General features: G+C 38.1%; 1 protein-coding gene across 4 annotated transcripts in view; it reads left to right on the top strand.

Annotated features, from left to right (window-relative positions):
- Positions 1-21599, top strand: part of PDE7B (phosphodiesterase 7B) — a 174711-nt gene that overhangs the window by 22944 nt on the left and 130168 nt on the right. Inside the window, exon 3 of one of the 4 annotated variants that reach the window (XM_065680805.1) lies at positions 5899-6008. The exons of the other annotated variants lie outside the window; for them this stretch is intronic. Within the exon in view, the coding sequence (XP_065536877.1) occupies positions 5985-6008 (24 nt within the window). The 5' untranslated portion in view covers positions 5899-5984. The remainder of the gene's footprint in view (positions 1-5898; positions 6009-21599) is intronic. 4 annotated transcript variants of the gene reach the window in all.

The following is a 21599-nucleotide window of genomic DNA, read 5'->3' as shown; positions in this document are numbered from 1 at the left end:
GATTCATGTTCTGTGGAACCTGTCGCGCTGTAGATTGAACAAACAGAATGAAATTAATACCTTTTTAAAAGTGCAAGTTAACACATCTGGCAGCTCACTGTTGGTCAATGTGACTGGCAACCTTAAATATACATTAAAGATACTTTGCTCTTCTCTGTTGAAGAAAATTTTGTCACCTTCCTTGTTTGTGTCAGAGTGAAGAGACTGGGTACTTGGACACAGGAATCGAAATTCAGGTACTGCAGTTTAACCACACCTCTAAGTGACACAAAGAGACTTAGTAATGAGGTAGACATAGCTCTGTGGAAACAAGAAGAGTTCCTGCTCTTTTAGGGGAAGAAACAATACAGAACAAGGTGGTATAATCTGAGAACACATGCATCATTCATTGTTTGACTGGGGACAAAGGCATCTTTTCCATTGAAAATCAACCAGAGATCTGGAAAAACATTCCTCTGAAAAAGAATTGGTTTATATATCACTGAAAAAGATCTGTGTTATATATCACCACATAAGAAGGCAAAATTAATTGGAAGAGGTGTTGGAGAATTTTTGTTGTTTCCTAATATCTCAGACTATAACACTTGCTACAGTTCAGAGCAATTCTGTTTTGCAAGCTTGGCCTTAGCCATGCTGATGTTGATTTTCGTTAATCATGCAGGAGCATGTTTACTCAAAGACAGCATCTGTACTGCCCTTCACAACAGCTTCGGCTGCCTATGCCGTTAATAGGTACTCAACATTTTTTTGGCTAAAAGCTCAAGGGTCTTCACAATATCGTAGAATTGTAGAATCATTTATGTTGGAAAAGACCTTTAAGATCATTGAGTCCAACCATCAATCTAACACTGCCAAGTCCACCACTAAACCATGTCCCTAGGCACCTCATCACAACTACAATTCTCTCCCCACAAACAAATAAACAAAAACACAGAAAATATTACCACCACCACACACACACACACACAAAAAAAAACAAACCAAAAACACCCCCCCCAAAAAAAAAACACCCCAAAAAAACATCAAAACAACAACTTAATTACCTCATTCTTCTCTATCTACTGATATCCTAATGCACTGTTTCAGAAGTCAGGCTGTAACTACAAGGAATTCATGTGCTATATGCCACTCAATCATTTTAAATTAGAAAGAATTAAATATAACATGATTCTTGTTTACTTTAAGACTGAGATGTAGTGGGACACACAATACCATGAAGGTTTTGAAGAGCCTCTTTTTTCAATGTAATTTTGCATCTCCATCATTTAACAATGATCTGTCATTTAATAAGGCAAAAAGATAACAGGAAGCAAACGAGTAGCTGAAGTGTCAACTTCTTGCATCATACAGAAGTTGTGCATTCATATTTGGAACTGAAGTGGCACTGAATGCATTAGCAGATAAGCTTCTCCTAACAATGATGAAAACTGAGAATCATTTCCTGAACTGATTTGATAGAAGCTCTAAATACCTTTGGTTAGGACCAGTTTCTCCACCAGAGAAGGAATGTTTCTTCTCACCAAGATACCTTCAGGAAGTCATAGTGGGATTTTTTCTTTTCGTGGGGGACATTATAATGTAAAATTATTTAAGGTCCACCTTATCTGCTTTTCTGTTCAGCATGTGCTGGGATACTTAAGGGGGCTGTTTGAGAAGGTAGTCTAAAGTGTAAAGGGCGATACCTAACTCTGTATTTCATCTTACCCAGTTTGCATCTTGATTGTTTAGTCTAGTGCTTAAGGTCTTCATGAGAACTAGCTCACTGAAGCACAGTTAAGTGAGGGTGCAGTAATGCTGATGCAGTATATGGGGGCAGATGCAAGCCATAAGGTGAAGCTAATATTTTCTGACTCAGGGAGTGCATTTAGTTATTACCTATTCACAAATCAGTAATTTTGAGTCCTCACTTACTGATGCAGGTTGAAATAAAACCTTTTGCCACCTGTGTATGATCAGATATTTATGACTTCACTCTTGATGCATTGATTTGATTCCTAAGACTGATATTTTACCTCTCCAAGGCTACATTCTAAGGTAAATTTGAATAGTGAAATTAGTGCAGAAGGGTATGAATTTTATGCTTTCCCATAAATTTGTTGTGAACTTGATGTAACTTCAAGTTATGTTAGCAGGATTGAATTCTTAGGCCTTCATTTTATCTCAAATTAAACATACTGCCTCCACTGTCTACAGAATTTAAAAGAATTAAAAATAAATAATTTAAATATTTAAAATAACTCAAATTTATACTAAGGAATTATTTTCATTCTGACTTAAGTATGAGATTTGTCTTTGAATATTTGAAGCTTATCTGATTTTTCCAGCGATGAAAGTGGAACTTTTGGAGGCTTTTTCTTTTGCTTTTTTTTTTTTCTTTTTTTTTTCAGTGGGGACAAAAAATTAATTCCACATAGCATGAACATTCACATCCACTGAATTTAAGGAATTGCACCATAAATTTTGTGACTGATATTGATGTTCAGCAGTGGCTGTGCTACATCTTCAGCTATATTTAAATTAGACTTTCCAAACCTTAAATTATAACTTCCATCACACAATAGAATTAATTAAACTGTTAATTAAACTACTTTAAACGGGTAGAAAATTATATAACTAGTAGGCACATTTCTGAAGCTAAATTCTTGTGATGACAAAAGACAAAGGTCAAAAATGACAAGAAAGAAATTTAGAAGACAAATGATGTTTTACTAAATGATATTAAGGTACTCTAGTTGAATTACTTGTCAACAGAGGAATTAAACACAAGTTCTGGGTATGTGTTTAGCAGCATGGTTTATGATAATTGTAACATTAATCACCACTTCTTCTTTCCTTGCAAAATTGTCTTTCCTGTTAGTTCATCTCTGTCATGTTGTTTTCAAGGCCAGTATCTGTGCGGCTGCACTGCAGATTAACTTAGGTTTATTGTGTTTTAATTCCCTGATTCAGCAGCATCATCGTCTACTTTCCAGCAGACACAGGTGACTCCCAATAACATTTTTTGGGAAATGTGGAGATTTCCTCTTTTCTGATGCCTCTTTTACAATTCTCTTCTAAGAACTATCTATTCTCTTACTTTCTTTTCTGCAGAATTTATGATAATTCTGCAGCAACCTCAAATTTACCCACATTCCTCTTTCCCATTTTCTGTGTCAAATACCAATCCTATCTACTATGTTAAAGTCAATACATATTCTTGCTGTTGTATTTCTTTTTTCCTCTTTATTAGATTGTTATTCTCCAATTTAGCCGATTTCAACAGATATTGTGCTTAAGCTTTTGACATTGCTCCTTACATTTGTTTGGCAGCATTTCCCATTCACACTATTTCTTTTTCACATTTCTTCCATATAGAATCGTAGAATCATAGGATAGTCAGGGTTGGAAAGGACCTTAAGATCATCTAGTTCCAACCCCCCTGCCGTGGGCAGGGACACCTCACACTAAACCATCCCACCCAAGGCTCTGTCCAACCTGGCCTTGAACACCATCAGGGGTGGAGCATTCACAACCTCCCTGGGCAACCCATTCCAGTGCCTCACCATCCTAATAGGAAAGAATTTCTTCCTTATATCCAATCTAAACTTCCCCTGTTTAAGTTTCAACCTGTTACCCCTTGTCCTGTCACTACAGTCCCTGATGAAGAGGCCCTCCCCTGCATCCCTATAGCCCCCCTTCAGATACCGGAAGGCTGCTATGAGGTCTCCACACAGCCTTCTCCAGGCTGAACAGCCCCAACTTTCTCAGCCTGTCTTCATACAGGAGGTGCTCCAGTCCCCTGATCATCCTCATATCCCTTCTCTGGACTTGTTCCAACAGTTCCATGTCCTTTTTATGTTGAGGACACCAGAACTGCACACAATACTCCAAGTGAGGTCTCACGAGAGCAGAGTAGAGGGGCAGGATCACCTCCTTCGACCTGCTGGTCACGCTCCTTTTGATGCAGCCCAGGATACGGTTGGCTTTCTGGGCTGCGAGCGCACACTGCCAACTCATGTTCATTTTCTCATCGACCAGCACCCCCAAGTCCTTCTCTGCAGGGCTGCTCTGAATCACTTCTCTGCCCAACCTGTAGCTGTGCCTGGGATTGCTCCGACCAAGGTGTAGGACCTTGCTCTTGGCATGGTTGAACTTCATAAGGTTGGCATCAGCCCACCTCACAAGCGTGTCAAGGTCCCTCTGGATGGCATCCCTTCCCTCCAGCATATCAACCGAACCACACAGCTTGGTGTCATCGGCAAACTTGCTGAGGGCGCATTCAATCCCACTGTCCATGTCAGCGACAAAGATGTTGGACAAGACCGGTGCCAACACTGATCCCTGAGGGACACCACTCGTTACCGGTCTCCAGCCGGACATTGAGCCATTGACCACAACTCTATGTATCTTCACTTTTTGTACTAAATTTTGTTTCATGATCTTCTTTCATGATCTTCTTTCTCTTTCTCCTTTTTCATTCTATGTCAGTGTGATATCATGTCTATATATTTTGCAGGGTAATGAGCAAGGCTTGAGCCAGCATGTCTATATTTTGCAGTGCAATGAGCAATGTTCTGTGCTTGAAGCAGAAAATGAGGAGATTCATCTGCTTCTCCTCAAAGTTTCTGCATTTGTAGTATCACAGCAGAGAGTTCCTAAAGCTTGGCATACGGCAGCCTGTCTCTCAACCCCTAGTAGTGCTGTGATTAGTTCCAGGAAAACATTTAGTTTCCGCATCCATATCTGCTTTAGCGTAGCTTTCTTTAAAGTTGATGACAGAAACAGTTGATAGTTATGCAGCCCAGTTTTTTGCAACCAGAGAGAAATGACTTCAGGATTTGTACTTGTAGAACACCCTCTTTCCAGAGAACATGTGTTTCACAGACATCGGTAACATAAATGAAACATGGACTGTAGCAGAGAAAGTGCTTCGGAAGTCAGTTGTACCTTTTCATATCAGGCTTAATGATAAATGCATTTCTCTCAAGAGACTCACAAATAGACCATATTTGTCTCTCTTTTGTTCTGTTGCAGCTGTGTGTTGACAGGGAGGGTGAAAGTTCTGTAAACAAACCTGGTTTATGGTGCACATGCCAGAAATGTAATGGAAATCCAAAGAGAAATATTGCTTACAAAAAATCATTTCAAGCCTATATAAATCAACTACCATGGTAATTCCAAGCAGTCAAAGCTAAAATAGTGACTTACCAGGAAGACTTCTTTTTGCCAGAATAAAAAAAGAGAGTCCCCTTCCCTCAGACACCAAATTACCAGGTGTTTGTAACTTTATGGACATTGAAAGATACTACTAAAGTGTAACTAAGTCTGGAATTTGGCCTTGATTTTTCAGGGGTTGTCTTCGCTGTCTTAGAATTTGGTAACACGTTAAAGAGGGAAAAGTAGTGCTCCGTTTCCACCCAAACCGTAGAGTAAAAATAAAGGTAGTGTCTAAAGGACCAAACTACACTCCAGTACTGAAATGTGAAACGCATTCTATATGAACCCTCCTTTGTGGAGAGAAATGGTGCTGAATGTTGGAATTCTAGTATCTTAGAGGAAAGCTTGTTAAATAACATACTCATCCTAGCCACATTCCTTATTGCCATGACAAGGTCAGGTAGCCAGTAAAGCTAGAAGGCAGCTGGCCTTTTCTGGTTGCTGTAGGCTTTGTTGACCATTCCTAAGTAAATGGATTTGGATTCCAGCTTGGAAAAAGCAGTGGAGAGGGGGAAGAGTGATAAGTGAGAGAGCAAAGGGTTCAACAGAGATTTTGATGTTTCAAAAGGTATGGAAATTCACTAATTTTCATAACATGGGAATTAGGGAACACAAAATGAGAACATCAGGCAGCAGAGTTAAGCCAAAGGGAAGTACTTGTTCACGCAATGTGTAATTAAACCATGGAACTCATTTCCACAGGATGTTGAGGAGGCCAAAAGTACAGATGAGTTCAAAGAGGGCTGAAGCAGATTCATGCTGAATAGATCTAAATTCTGCTAAACAAGATGGTTCAGCAGCAACCTGCTCAGGTAATCCCAGCATTGTTGAATTGCTGCTTACCAGGAGAGGTTTACATTCTCTGTTATCTGTTTCTTATGGTCTTTACCTTGATATCTGTTGTTGGTCATTTGCTAAAATAAGTTACAAAGCAGAATGATACCTAACCTGATCCCATTGGGTTTATTTCTGTTAATTGTGAAGAGAATTTGATTCAGATACTGCTGTAATTTTAGACACAAAGATAGGCAAGGATGAACTGCCATAAAGAAGAGTTGTAAACTTCAGGGACCCCCAAACACACCTACCCTATTAGTTTTGTCCTAAACTCCCCTTCAGAACAGTCCTGGTACTATCATATTCTACCTTTAGCTAAACCCAGTGTCTGAGGGAGCATGTTGGGAACAGCTCTTACTTGCCTTTCTTAAAGCCCTTCCTGGCTTTTATGGAGGCAGCCCAGAAGGGTATGATAATATCCTACGAGTATTTATGTATCGGCTTGGGTCGATACTTTACATACGTAGCACTGTTTTAAAAATATTCTGTGACCTTTTTTTTTTTCTAACAAATGACAAACTCTTTTTAAAAAAAGTCACCTTGTTTTTGTTATTTTTTTTTTGTGTGGTCTACATGAAGAAGATGGATAGAAGATCCTGCCATGATCTGTGACCCATGCATAGCATAGCCACTGCTCAGTGTAGGAGCAGACTAAGTGATCAGCTGCTAGTTTTCAGGGCTTCATATAATGACATGCTATAGTCAGTCACGAAATGTTCTCAATGTTCATGCTTATTTCTATAGCTAAATAGAATCATAGAATCATAGAATAATTAGGGTTAGAAAGGACCTTAAGATCATCTAATTTCAACCCCCCTGCCATGGGCAGGGACACCTCACACTAAACCATCCCACCCAAGGCTCTGCCTAACCCAGCTTTGAACACTGCCAGAGAAGGAGTATTCACAGCTACCTTGGGCAACCCATTCCAGTGCCTCACCATCCTAACAGGAAAGAACTTCCTCCTTATATCCTATCTAAACTTCCCCGTTTAAGTTTGAACCCCCTACCCCTTGTCCTATCACTACAGTCCCTCCCCAGCATCCTTATAAGCCCCCTTCAGAAACTGGAAGGCTGCTATGAGGTCTCCACGCAGCCTTCTCTTCTCCAAGCTGAACAGCCCCAACTTTCTCAGACTGTCTTCATACGGGAAGTGCTCCAGTCCTCCAGTCATCCTCCTGGCCTTCCTCTGGACTTTCCAGCAGTTCCATGTCCTTTTTATGTTGAGGACACCAGAACTGCACACAATACTCAAGTGTAGGACCTTGCACTTGGCATGGTTAAACTTCATAAGGTTGGCATCAGCCCACCTCACAAGCGTGTCAAGGTCCCTCTGGATGGCATTCCTTCCCTCCAGTGTATCAAACCGACCACACATCTTGGTGTCATCAGCAAACTTGCTGAGAGCGCCCTCAATCCCACTGTCCATGTCAGCAACAAAGATGTTGAACAAGACTGGTTCCAACACCGATCCCTGAGGGACACCACTCGTTCCTGGTCTCCAGCCGGACATTGAGCCATTGACCACAACTCTTTGTGTGCAGCCATCCAGCCAGTTCTTTATCCAATGAGTGGTCCACCTATCAAATTGATGTCTCTCCAATTTAGAGACAAGGATGTTGTGCGGGACAGTGTCTAATGCTTTGCACAAGTCCAGGTAGATGACGTCAGCTGATCTTCCCTTGTCCATCAGTTCCTTAGCCCCATCATAGAAGGCCACCAAATTGGTCAGGCAGGATTTCCCCTTAGTGAAGCCATGCTGGCTGTCACCAAGCACCTTGTTGTTTTTCATGTATGCCTTCCAGGAGAATCTGCTCTGAGATTTTGCCAGGCACAGAGGTGAGACTGATTGGTCTGTAATTCCCTGGGTCTTCCATTTTCCCCTTCTAGAAAATGGGGGTTATATTTCCCTTTTCCCAGTCATCGGGAACTTCACCTGACTGCCATGATTTTTCAAATATGATGGCCAGTGGCTTAGCAACTTCATTCGCCAGCTCCTTCAGGACCCGCAGATAGATTTCGTCAGGTCCCATGGTCTTGTGCATGTTCAGGTTCTTAAGATGGTCTCAGACCTGATTCTCTCCTATGGTGAGCCTAACATCTTCTTTCTCACAGTCCCTGAGAGTTAAATAGTTAATTTTATGTAACAGGTAAAAAGTTTTTGAAGGAGATTTTGATAAAAATCTATAATTTTCACACAGAGCAACTGTTCACCATTATAATTTAATGAAAAATTTTACTGGAAAGGTTCTGTTTTCTTTGACTGTGTCTTATTTCTCTTCATCAAAAACCAAAAAAATTAAACCACCTTCCATTACATGTGGGCACTAAACTAGTTTTGACTTTTCTCAAAAGGGAAGCTCAGAGGAATGCTGTAATTGAACTGTCCAGAAACAGAAATCATGGCAAACTCCCACCTCTGTTTGAAGCCTGATTAGTTAATAGGAACTCTTCAGATGAAGATATATTTAGATGTGATGTAAGTGGTTGCAATTCCTTTGAACTCCATGGAACCGCAGCTGCTTGTAGCATTTCTCAGCCGGTCAGTGTCCTCTAGCATAGCCTACTGCTATGCTTTCCAAAAACTCATAACTCTTTTCACCAGATTTACAAGGAAGAGACCAGCTAAGTAAAATATTAGTGCAAAATAATGTATAGATGTTGTTTCCAGATGAGGAGAACAACTGTGAAGACATGTTATTAAGAGTGGCTAATATTTTCCAGTATTTCTGTCAAAATCACGATGTTGGCCAATGATGTTTTTTATATGACTTGTTCTAGGCAAAAGAAATCTACTTTAGAAAAAAAAAAAAAAAACAAACCAAAAAATTGCCTGTAAGGAAGTTTTTAAATTTTCAAGACTTTATTTCATTTTCATAATCTCTCCCCTTTGCCACTTTCTTATCTGGCAGAGAGGAGAAACAAAGAAAATTGTGATAATAATGGTCTTATGTTCACAGTTCTATAGGAAAATTTAGTTTTTCTGCTTGAAAGAAATACCAATGGCATGTCTTTAATACCTTTTTTTTATTATTAAATAAATATTTCAGTCTTCTCAATAAGTAATGTAACAAAACAGGTGATACATAAAAAAATGCAAAACACATTTTGATATGAAATTGCTTTCTTCAAGAAAAGAAGTCACTTCAAGACTTTAAGGGGTGAAGGAACAATTTTAATACATCTAAAATATCTTCATTTTTAACTTGGTGGTGGAATAGATAAGAAAAAATACTTTGACAAGCTCTGGAGGTTAAGTTGCTAAAACAGCTTGTTTTTCTCTTTATAAATTAACTTTGAAGTATTAAATTTTATTTGATTATTTTTATTTTTAACAATTGAGCAGATTTTTACAGTGATGAAACGAAACAGTTTGTGCTAATGGTGCAGAACCAGAAAGTCAAAGATCCAATGTAGAGAAACCAGTACCACTTTACTGTAGTCACCTATGAAAGCTTAGTGTGGCACTTTCTGATAACTAATAAAAAATCTCTAATGCTAAAAAATTCCTGGAGGTTCCAGCAATCACAATTATTTATGTATTAAATTAAAAAGAAGCATTTATTGTGGTTATATCTCAGTTGTATTACTTTAAAATACTGTATTATTTTGGTTTACTTTATAAATTTGCCATATATTGTCATATTCAAACTCACAATTGGATGTCGTGTATCTATCCAAAAAGATGGTGTGTATATGTAACATAGATACAAGCAATACATGTCTGAATATGCTATGCAAATGTGATTATAAAAATTAGATTTCTTTCTTTGTAGGCCTGACTGGATAGCTGTTAGCTGGATTGTTTCCACTCTTTTCTGGAGTGAAGTTAAGTGGGGTCATTTTGCTATTTTCCTGATTAACAAAGGAATAGTGACACCAAAGAATACTGCTGGTTTGCACAAGAGCTCCAATTGTTTCCTCTTTGGGTTTGGGTTTGGGTTTTTTTTTCACTATTGTATTTTGTAGAATATATTTTGCATTGACTTTTCTGCCACTGACTTGGAGTTTATAAATTCCAGTGATTTTATTTAGAGAAAGGTCTCCATCTATAGATAAATGCAGCAGAATTAGTTTCACATAAACTCTTGAACAGCAAGGATTTACATGAATGCTCTAGATTCACTTGGCCTGTTACAGTCTGGATGATTTTCTTTCATGCCTACCTAACTGTCCTTGAATATCTGCTAACGGCACCTGCAACTCCCTTTCTTGGAATTCTGTTTGACTGACAGAATTTTGACAGGTATTTTAAATGCAGAGCACGTCTTCCTGATTTTACCCTAGTTTTCTTAGCCACTGTAAACAGTGGGTTTCTGCACAGATCCAGTTTTCCCTGATTTCAGGGATTTGGCAGAAATCGGGTGATATGAACTGTTTCCCTTGAACTGTGACTCCATTGCAGAAAGTAAATGTTAGAGGAGTAGAATAATCACCATTTCATGCCTCTGAAAAACAGCTATACCCAGCAGCACCATTTTGGTGCACCCAAACAAGATTTTACTGTTATTGTCATAAGGGATAGGCACATACTTTAGGATACTTCATCTCTAAGAAATGGTTTTCACAGACCAACTTCCAACCAGCGCATCTGTGGTGAAATAGTGTGAGAAACTGGCTCTCTTACTTGACTGAAAAATGTTAACATCAGAAACACCTCCAATACGCATATCTCTGTTGACACTGACTCTTTGTCAGGAAGTTCTTCACAAAGAAGGAAGGTCTATTGCACCAGACATTTAAAATGGAAAATACACTGGAGCATGTCTTGTAGCAAACAATTTAATGTTAAATGGAAAATAAACAAGTTTTTACTATTTCTCAGTTTATACTTTTCAAAATTAACCGCACAGTTGGTTTTTGTGGTGGTTTGTTTTTGTTTTTTTTTTATCATACCAATTAGGCTGCTTGATGACTTTGCTGTATTTTGACATCTGCCTATTAAAATGCCTAAAAGAAATGCTTAGAAACTCTTTACCAAAGTTCTGTACTTAGTGATTGTCTTGTGTAGGTATAGTGCTCTTTTTGCACGAAGTTTTGCAAATTTTCATTCATCCTATGTAAAATTTAATAAGATTCTTCATCAATATTTTATTTTTCTATTAAGACTTTACAGTAAGCAATAAGTTCCCATGTATAAAACATGAGTACTATACACTTACCAAGCCCTCCCCATGTTCTTACTTTAACATGGAAACACTGGCTCTCTAGCATGCTATTTCTGCTATTAGGAGGAAACAGTCTATGTCAAGGTTCACATCCAAGCTAAAATGACAGATCAGGTTTTAAATCATGCTATGTTTGCTTCTGCTTGAAACTAGATTGGCTATGTCCAAGCTGTACCACATTTAGCTGGGAAATGGATATGCTGAACTGTTGCATAATTTTTCTGTCAGGCTTTGTACTTTCTTCCGCAAATATTTATTATAGAAACTTTTTAGAGCTGAAAAAGCAAAATTGGCCATAAATATTCCTCTGACAAGAAAACACTAGAATTAGAAAACATGAAGGATAGCCATCTGTGGAAGTAGCTCTTGTAAGGCAAGACTAGAAAAAGTCCTTTTTGTAATGTTTTTGGAAACCACTCCCTAGCAAAAGTCTGAAAAGATTGTGGGGGAAAAACTTATTCCTCTACATCATCTTTCTGCCTCTGTCGTATTTCAGCTATTACAGATCTTCATAACAATTTATTTTCTCACCAAAATTGAAACTGTGACAAGTACTAGGGTTACCTGATACTGATAGACATAATATCATAATATTGTAATATACACTGTTGGACTCTATAAACTTTTGAGATTATCTGAGCTAAGAAGACTTTAAAATTGCATTGTATATTTCTATTCATCTTTAAAATGTATGTAAATGATGCAAGTTCCTTCTGTTAAAGCACAATTTTGGAGAACGGTTCAGTTTGCGAATGCCAGGTGGATAAAGTAATGGTACATTTATATACCAAATATTCAGGGAGGGAGGGGAGATGTTCTTCTGCAGTTTGGGTTATCAGGTATCACTGTTCTTTTTAATTGAATGAATAGAATTTTCTTTAAATTTGATTGACAGCTTTCAATGTCTCATCAGGCAAAGAGAGTTTTATTAGGGATAATGGGGAAGGTATAATCATAAGACCACAGGTCACGATTAGGTCTGCTATTTTAAAGACGGGGTGTGGCAGATAAGGTATGCCATGGTAATTAAGCCCACAGCCACATGCTGTGCAATATCCTCATGATTTCTTTTACAAAGCATCACTGTGGCAACTTGGCCAGCCACATAAGGAAATCTCTGGTTCTCCTAGACGGGTGAGATCTTGCAAGAAGGAACCTGGAGCCTCTGCTAGAGATAGAACACAAGTATCAGATGTACAGCACATGTTATTTTATCTGGTGTAGGTTGTTTAAAGATAACACAAGTGCTTTACCTTCACTGTGATAAAGTAAATTTATTGTTTATCTATCTTGTAACTTTGACTAATAATTCATGTGGTCATGATCTGAAGATGTTACACCCATAGTGCAATTTGTTCTTACAAATTATAAACAAGGCAGAGAAATATACTGCCTAGACATACTTCGGAGGTTTCTGGAGTGGTGTCATGGGCCTCATACTGCACTGTAAAACCTAGCTTGGAGATTTGTGATGACACCATCACAGCTGAGGAGATTGGTTTATTTTAGCAGATGATAACAAATACCTCACAGAGGAGCACTTTTGAGGACACGGGTGAATGGTTTGTGATTCACCAAAATCATGCCTTCTTTGGGCATTGTCTGCTCTCAGATAGAGATTTGATTCCCTGCCGTAAAGAGCTCACTGTAAAATAGTTCAGGGAGAAACAATAGTGTATAGCAGCCTGAAAAACAACAACAAAAACAAACAGCAAAACAAACAAAAGATCCCATAAGATTTACAGCTAGTAAATTTACATCTAGAAGCTAATCACTTCTGTAATCATATCATGTGGACTGGTTTTTTTCGGTTGATCCCCTATGGTGTACATTTCTTCTATATGCCACTGCAGTAAACCATCACTGATTAGTAGCCCCTGATGATGAAGAAAATAAGGCTTTTGGAATCTACAAGTATCTTTGATGTGTTTGTGGTGTTTATATCAATAATTAATTAAGGTTGAGAACATTTCTGAGAACGTTCATCCAAAATGTATAGACATGAGGACAAAATTGATAATTATCAAAGCTCCTGCTCTAATTTAGAAGTATACACTGTACTGCCTTTGCTCTTACATGTTCTGATTATACATAAATAATTGCAGCACCACAGCTGCAATTAACATTGCTATCAGCTGTGCCCAGAAGCAACATACATGTCAATACTTCCATCTGTATCTTTTTTACATTCTTCCTGTTACCATATTTTTAATTTCTATGTGTCATTTCATGTTTTTTAAATGAGGTTAAGAAATATTTAAGTCATAAAGGCCAAGATTCAAACTTGGTGGCAATGACAAACTTGACAAGCTTGAAAGCAATGACATTACCTCAAAAAGTTACAAAGGATTAAGGTTGCCTTAATGTGCTTCATCTTGGATATGTATTATGTAATTTTTGTAAGGCATTACATAGTTTTTGACATTATTTTAGCAAAGATTTATTATATACTTTTATCTCAGCTTTTATAGAAGGAACAAAAAATCCAGCCTAAATTGGAGTCTGTATGGTCTGCGAGCAGTGCTGGGACCTGTAATGAATTAAAGGTAACACTGATGAACATCAGTCATTCATACAAAATAGCCACAAAAGCTGTAAGAAATATTTTTCCAAAGGTTTTTTCAGCTATTTTGTTTACGTTTTAGGGGCGAGTTCCACATCAGTGCTTAAAAGAGTATGTATTATAAAGCCTACACACTCTTGTTCTTCCAAGATTGCCTCTCAGTTCTTGACCTGCATTTGTGCCTATTGTGTACAACTTAAAAAAGTTGAATCTGATTCTAAGCATTTGTCTCTTCCCTCTGTCTTTCTTCCCCCTCTTTATAATCCCGTTATAATGTCCTTGAGGTGAACATCTCTTTCCCTGCCTTTTGCTAAGGAAATCATGAATATTGCTTGAAACTGTCCCAGAAAGCCATGGCGAGAAACTTCCATCAATCAGCAAGATATCTGCTGAACTTTATGTTGTAATACAGATCTGTGGTGCCAGTAGCCACAGGACAAGAGTTTTTCTGAAAAGCATTATCATAAATGGCCCATGTAACTACTACTTTTCCATTGTCAGGCTCTGTTGCCAAAGAGTGGATGAAATGAGCACAGCATAAGTTTGCATCCAATTGAGAAATAATTTTAAAAGCTCCAATGATTTTCATAGAGAAAAGAATAAGTGCTGATTGGGAAGCACCATTTCTAGCTAGGTCTTATTTTTTTTTGTGAAATCACACTGGTAACTAAATGCAGCTTGTTAGCTGTTGACAGCTTGTTTGGAACTCCATAACTTTCACTTAACTATTACTTATTTGTGTTCTTTTCTTTTGATCAATAAATCAGGTCAACTGTTGTGGAAAGAATGAGCAAACCCTACTATGGGAATGAAACTGTTAACTACAATTGCAGAAAAATTACATAGCAGAAGCTAGCAAAGTCTTTGTGGTCTATCCCAACAGCGTAACTGCCTCATGGTTATTGGCACATATCCCAACTTCCAAGATGTTGCTAGTGACAAACAAAAGTACAGTACAGCTTTATTTTGTGGAGTATCTGCCATGCAAACATATTCTCATATGCTTTACCCAGTAACACATACGAAATGCTAGTAATGTTTTAGCAATAATATTTTAGTTTTATTAAAAAGAGTTTTTTACAGCATCTTTCCAGAGAATTAACAAGGTTAATTTGACCAATAGGATCAGCTGCTGAATACTTCAATATATCAGCATCATGATTACTTGACAGTTGTTTTTCACAAAATTTATTTCATATGGATGGTGTTGCTTATAGGAACTGAGTGCCCATGTATTGTGCAACTGTTCTTTCCCATTATTAATAAACAAGCAAACATTCAGGGCTTTTATATTCTAGTGACCTCTTGTTTATTTCTCTCTAAATTATGTATGTATTTGCCCCACCAAACTCTTCCTTAAACCATTTCACCAAATGGGACTGAATAATAGTTGCTAAGTAGCTGTTAAAATGCCTCTGCTGCCCATAGCTCTAATGACTACTTCTGCCTTCTCTTTATCCTGTATAATAATTTTGCGTCTGAGTCTTCCCAGAGCATGGACTTCTAGCAGAAAAATATCGGAAAGTGTTTCAATATGATAGTAAGAAGGGCTGATTCTCCTCAAATAGGGGTTGTTTGGGGTTTTTTTGAGGCTTACATAAAATGAGCCAATTATGTAAACTGAGACTACAGCACTTCCAGACAGCAAATAAGATGAGTAACAATAAAAATGTCTCTTGAATTCTTGAATGTCACCCTTTTCATAGGCTCATGCACATACCTCAGTCCAGGGTGCATAGTGCAACCTCTTTTACTTGTTATTTGATCCTGCCTCTGATAATAAACCATATATGAATAACCATATTTTTGTATAAGCAGTGAAAGACTTTACAACAGCATCTCATTGTATGCTATACAATATAGTACTAAGGGCTTATTGCTAAGAACAGTGATTTAGTGTATGACAGACTGACATATTCTACCTTCTGAACCACCAGACCGTATGCTTTTTGGAGTACAGATATGCTCCATATGACCTCTTGAAGCTTTTCTTCTTTGCCTGATACCATTAAAGATTAAGTGAACCAGTTCTAGGAATGAAAGTGAGCATAGTTCTCTTTCTTTGTGTTTTGGATAACAGTGTTAGGAAAGGAAAGGCCAAAGAATCTGTAGTCTTTGCTCTCTGGACTGCTTATATTTATTGGTCAACAGCTATTTAATGCAAAATACAGAGCAGAGTCAGGAATCCAAATTCCAGCCTTTCCTTTCCTGGGTGAGGGCACCATGAATGCCAAATGTTGGCATTTGCTCTCTCCCCATTGCAAATCAGTCCTTGAATCTTCACAATTAGTCCACTTCTGTAGTTGAACTGTCTCTGGTATCCTAAGCTGGCCATCAACTGTTTTAAAAGAGCGGGCACTCCCACCCTTTCATCAGCTTTTGTGACACACTAGGTAGCCACATTTGTTTTGGACAAGATATGTAGATGTGCTCCAAGCACACATCTTTAAGGGCATGTGTGGGCATATCTCATTTGAGAACTGAGAATGGTCTTTAGGGGCATCAAGACAGGCAGGGCTTTTCTGTACTCCATCTAGTCTGGTAAGACCAGCTGTTAAAATCACAGCTGGTCTCTGAACAAGCAATAAAAAGTTACTTTCAGCAAGTCACCAGTGGCAGCTCACTGTTAAAAACTAGCTCAGCAGATAACTTCTCTCCTCTTTCCCTTCTATGTTAAGACCTAGAAATCTCGGAGGAAGATATAAGTACACATCAGGTTGATGTTCATTAGTCAGCACACCCTTGTAGGCAGGCACCAAACTGCTTAGCAATGATAACTATCCCTAGAAGTGCACCCTTAGCAGAGAAGAAAACTTGCTGTCAAAAAATTATGGAGCAAGCATTTTGATGATGACACACACAAATATCTGAATTTCAGCTGATCTACCTTAGCAACTTCTGTACTTTTGTGGTCTGTTGCAGTTTCTTTAAACATAAATGACAACCATCAGTTTCTGGAGCAATTTGTGTAAATTTATATTCAAGTTGGTAAAAGATATATAGGAAACTCAGGTAGTGGAGATACAAGGAAAACTTTAAGCAAAGGATGACAGTATTAGGAGAAAGTATAGGCAACTATACACAGGGGAGACTGAAGGGAAACAACAGAGAGCTGGGAAATTACTGCTAAGCTGTAAAATAGTAGGAAAAATGTGGTCCTGAACAAGCATGAACATAAAACATAACACTAAATAACATCATTATAAAAAAAAATTAAAAAAATCCTAGATAAATTATAGAGGTGAAAGGCTTGATTTGCCTCTCCTGCTTATTAAACATATAGGTCAATTTAACTTGCAGTAGCATGAAAATAGTCAAGTTAGGCACTACAACTCAGGAGCAACACTGAAAATGAGAATCTTTGGGAAAAAAACTCTGGATATTTTTAAAATGAAATTTTAATTTCCCCCAGATTTTTTCCTAAGGCCTGTTATGGAAAAATTAAGAAGCACTAAAAATAAAATCTTTGCAGCTGAAATATCTTATGTCAGTGATTGTAAAAGCATTATGAAGCAAAGCTTAAAATATTTATTTTATATTTGAACCCCAGAAAATGGTTTCCACAAATTGCAAATAAGTTCTTCACATTTAGTTACTTATAGTATTTCATGAAATATTTTCCATGTATTACTAGCTAAATTTACTGCAATTCCTTATTTTAAAATAACTGTATTCTAATGACTTCCTACAGCATTTTCAATTATTTTATTTTTTTTTTAGCTCTTTTCCTAGTCTTTTATTAAATGCTTATTTAGGTATCGATATAGCCAACAAAATCCTGTTAGCCATAGATTTTTCACCGCATTATCATCTTGCTCTGGATACAGCCATAAAAGACTATTCACTACCTGGCAGTAGAGAAATCACTACAACACCTGATATTTAAGTAAATCCTGATCTGAATCACTGAGTCTAAAGGTTGGAGCTCTGCTGAACATCTCAGAATTCCCTATGAATCATCAAAGGCTTCTACTAAGGGATTTTTTTTTTTTTTAACCTTACAGGTGCTGAATGATCCTTCTGTCAAAGAATTCTTTGTTGTTTCTGCCTCTTGGATAGGTTTCAAATGGTATATTATGTGTAATTATTTCACCACCAGTGATTTCCACATTACCTATAGAAGAAGAGCATGTCCTTGGAAATGCTGTGTTTACAATGGCTTTAAGTGCTATATTGCTCCCGAATGGCCATGTTACCCTTGGAATTTTATATTGAAAAAGTCCATGAGCTTCTCAGGCTCTGACAGAATGAAAAAGGCCTATTTTGCTCTGTTGGTGAACCTTCTGAATCATTCAACACCCCTTTTCCCAGGCAAAATGAAAAACACTAGTTTTTTGGCAAGAAGCAGGTTGTAAGAGCAACCAGACAGCAGTATCAATACAACTGTAACATCCCACAAGCAGGAGGTAATGCATGAAGACAAGCCTTCAGACCTCCACCTCAGCTTTACTATTGATTCTAAAATTACTGACTAGTGCCACAACTCAGCTGGGATTGTCATCTTTCAGCATCAGCTAAATGTCCTCTGGCATGCTGGGGATAAAGAAATTGAGTTAAATTCATCTTGCTCTGGCATTCTTGAATTCTATTATTCTTTATTTTCTGTGCCATAACTTTTGCTTCTTAATGCTGAGGGTTATTACTTTAGGTTAGAGTGACCACTAACCTTGAACACTCCCCATCTTTCTGAAGGCATTAACAAAGCATTCCTCCTGTGTTTGGTCTCTTGTTCCATCCTTTACGTGGTAGAAAAGCATGAGTTGACAGGGGTTTGCTTTTGCTTTAGGCCTTGGCTGCTAACACTTTACAAATAAAAATGAAAACTGGAGCTCTGTGATGAACTTGGAAAGGTGCATGAATTTTTTTCACAAGTCCCAAGTTCAGGATGCTATCACAATTCACTCCTCTTAAATAATCAGCACATCTCAGTCTACTCTATGGATATGGTGATTTTTAGATGTGTTTCTGAGCAACTATTACAAGAATAGGCTTATAGAGAATACACCTCAAAGGACAGCAGCTCTGAGCAAGTAAGCTTTCTCTGCTCTTGTGTTTTCAGTAACAGTGAGGCATTGCCATGATACACTATTTCTGATCTCTGCAGATACAACTTTCCTTTGTCACGTACAAGCTAAAAATGCTGATATTTCTATTTTCTGTAATTCAGATCTGCTCAAATAAAAAAAATCAACAAACATCTATTTAAGCACAGATCTTTTTGAGAAATTGTATGTTTTGTTACTCAAATATGAAGATTTTGCTACTTTTTAAAGTGCTTTATACAGCAATGTTTCCTTTATGCTACATGCATTCTTCATAATACTATTCTTATATTAAAACAAAATTCAGTTTTGAAAATAGAAATTCTGTGTATTTTTTTACTTTTTAAAAATGTATGTTTTCTTAGAACAAGCTATTTTTTTCATGCTTTCAAACTTTTCACAGATATTTTATCTTTATATTCTATACTTCCTCTCACATCAGGTTCACTCTATCACATTCGTATCTATGGACACTTCCTCTTTACTGTAAATATGAAACAGTAACATAAGCATCTTGTGAAATCTTTGCAGATTTCAGTAACTGCACAAATGTTTTAATGAACAGTCCACCATCTTAACTTTAAAACTGTGATATCTATAGTCAGTAAAAATAATGAGTATTCAAGCAACTTTGATGGATTTCAGGGTAGAAGCAAGATGTACACGATGGGCAAGATGACTAACACCATAACCCAAGAACAGATAAGGAGAGAGCAAGCTGGGTAATTGAAATGTTTTCTAGAATTTGCATCAACTTTTATAGGCACTATTCTTAGAAAGTCAAACTAAATTCAAACTGGTGCAATTCTGTTGATTTAGGTGTGTTAAATCCTGGATGAACTTAGCCTCTCTTTTGTGCCACATTAGCTACCATCAACAGCTGGCACTGTCCTAAACTCTCAAAGGAGTCATAAACCCTTCACCTTTGAAGCACCTTTTAATGCAGGGAGGCTTCTCTCTCTTGGTCCTTGCTGTAATTGAGTGTAATTCTGCACTGACCTCCACCTTGAAACTTGGTTATAAGATGCTACTCTCTCACCAGCTTCCATGAGTCTTTGCCAGTGGAAACAGTACAGTGGATTTAAACAACAGGAGTCAGCCACCTCCTGGAGAGTCAGCTGACCATGCTTACTACTCATATCAGAGCAGCTTGTGTTACAAAAACCCCTTAAAAAACAGAGAAGGCTGCCTAGCATGAGTAGTAATGAAATGAGGGAGGAGAGTACAGACCTTCTGGACTACATACTTTCAAATTGGATTTGGACCAGTCTTATGTTCCTGTGCTAATAGCATTTTGCAATGCCAGCACCAGTCTAGCTTATTCTAAGACTAATTGAGCCAAATGGTCTAAGTGTGAGATATGGAGAGATTATAACTACGTGTCTGCCTGCTTAGACTCTCAGGATTCTAAAGCCAGAGACCAGCTCTCTGCAGTTCAGCTCTTTTAGTGCATTTGAGCCATCACAGAGAAGGTAAAATGGGAGCTTCAAATCATAGGGTATTTTTGTTTTCTGAAGGGAATGGGTAAGGCAACTAAAATTTTGTCTCCCAGTTCTTACTGTTCCCCAAGGAGGAGCAGGGGTTGCTGCTGCTTAATAGGCATAGATTTTTCTTGCTGGCCTCTTTCAAAGCTGTCAGACAGAAGTGTGCGGTCAGTGGACCATGATGCCCCTCTAAGACTTCCTCCCAGCTGTCTGTAACAGTAGCAATATTGTGCCCTGCTTAAACAGCCACCATTCATGCTGAATGCTCTGGCTTTCCCTGTTTGCTGTAAGCCCACAGTGAATTCCTCTGCACATGTGCATAAATATCACTACAGTAGTCACCGGTAAGGATTATTACAATTCAGATAAGTATTATTTCCTTTAATAGTGCTGTTTTCACATACATTTTCTAAGCAGTTTCCTTGGGAGCTAAAACTGTCCAGAGTCAGCACTGACTGGAAAATCCATGCCACTCTGTGTACAAATGGGTAGCTATGACAGTACTACATGTAGTGAAAAACAGAAGTAACTTGTAAACTATCTGCAAACAGTAGTCTTATACAGGGGCCTTCAATACAGCTTATACTGAGAAAATAATTTATTAATTGCAAGGCTAGGCTATTTAAATGTCTGCAGCCACAGACTGTACAGTGGAGTGAACAAAAATGTAGGAAGCCAGAGCTCGATAGACTGTTCTGTCTCCGCCTTGGTGACTGACTCGCCTTCCTACTTTTCATGCACCATACAGTGCTCTACAAACATTACTCTGCAAACATTATGTAGGTGGGCCTCACAACATCTCCGCGAGGTAATTAAACACAGAAACTTCACACTACAAAGAGGGAAAGGGAGGCTCAGAACTTGGTTTTCTTGATAGGCTTACAGAGAGAAGCAGTCTCACAGTATTTCAGACAGTTTCAGGTACTGCTTATTTTTTTTATTTACTTCTTTATCTCACAAGTTGTGAGGACTGCGGATATCCATGGGGTTTGATTTGATTTACAACAGTATAACCTTCAGGTGGGCTTGGTCTCACTCGGTTTGTCGTTGTGGGCTGCTTTTCATCTGCAGAGAGAAACAGAGACCTGTAGGGTGCTCCATTTCATAGAATCATAGAATCATAGAATCATAGAATCATAGAATAGTTAGGGTTGGAAACGACCTCAAGATCATCTAGTTCCAACCCCCCTGCCATGGGCAGAGACACCTCACACTAAGCCATCCCACTCAAGGCTTCATCCAACCTGGCCTTGAACACCGCCAGGGATGGAGCACTCACAGCCTCCCTGGGCAACCCATTCCAGTGTCT

Source organism: Lathamus discolor, chromosome 5, assembly GCF_037157495.1.
Source record: "Lathamus discolor isolate bLatDis1 chromosome 5, bLatDis1.hap1, whole genome shotgun sequence".
In the NCBI taxonomy this organism is placed as follows: domain Eukaryota; kingdom Metazoa; phylum Chordata; class Aves; order Psittaciformes; family Psittacidae; genus Lathamus; species Lathamus discolor.
Note: the sequence above shows the minus strand (reverse complement) of the source record. Positions and strands in the feature narration are given on the sequence as shown.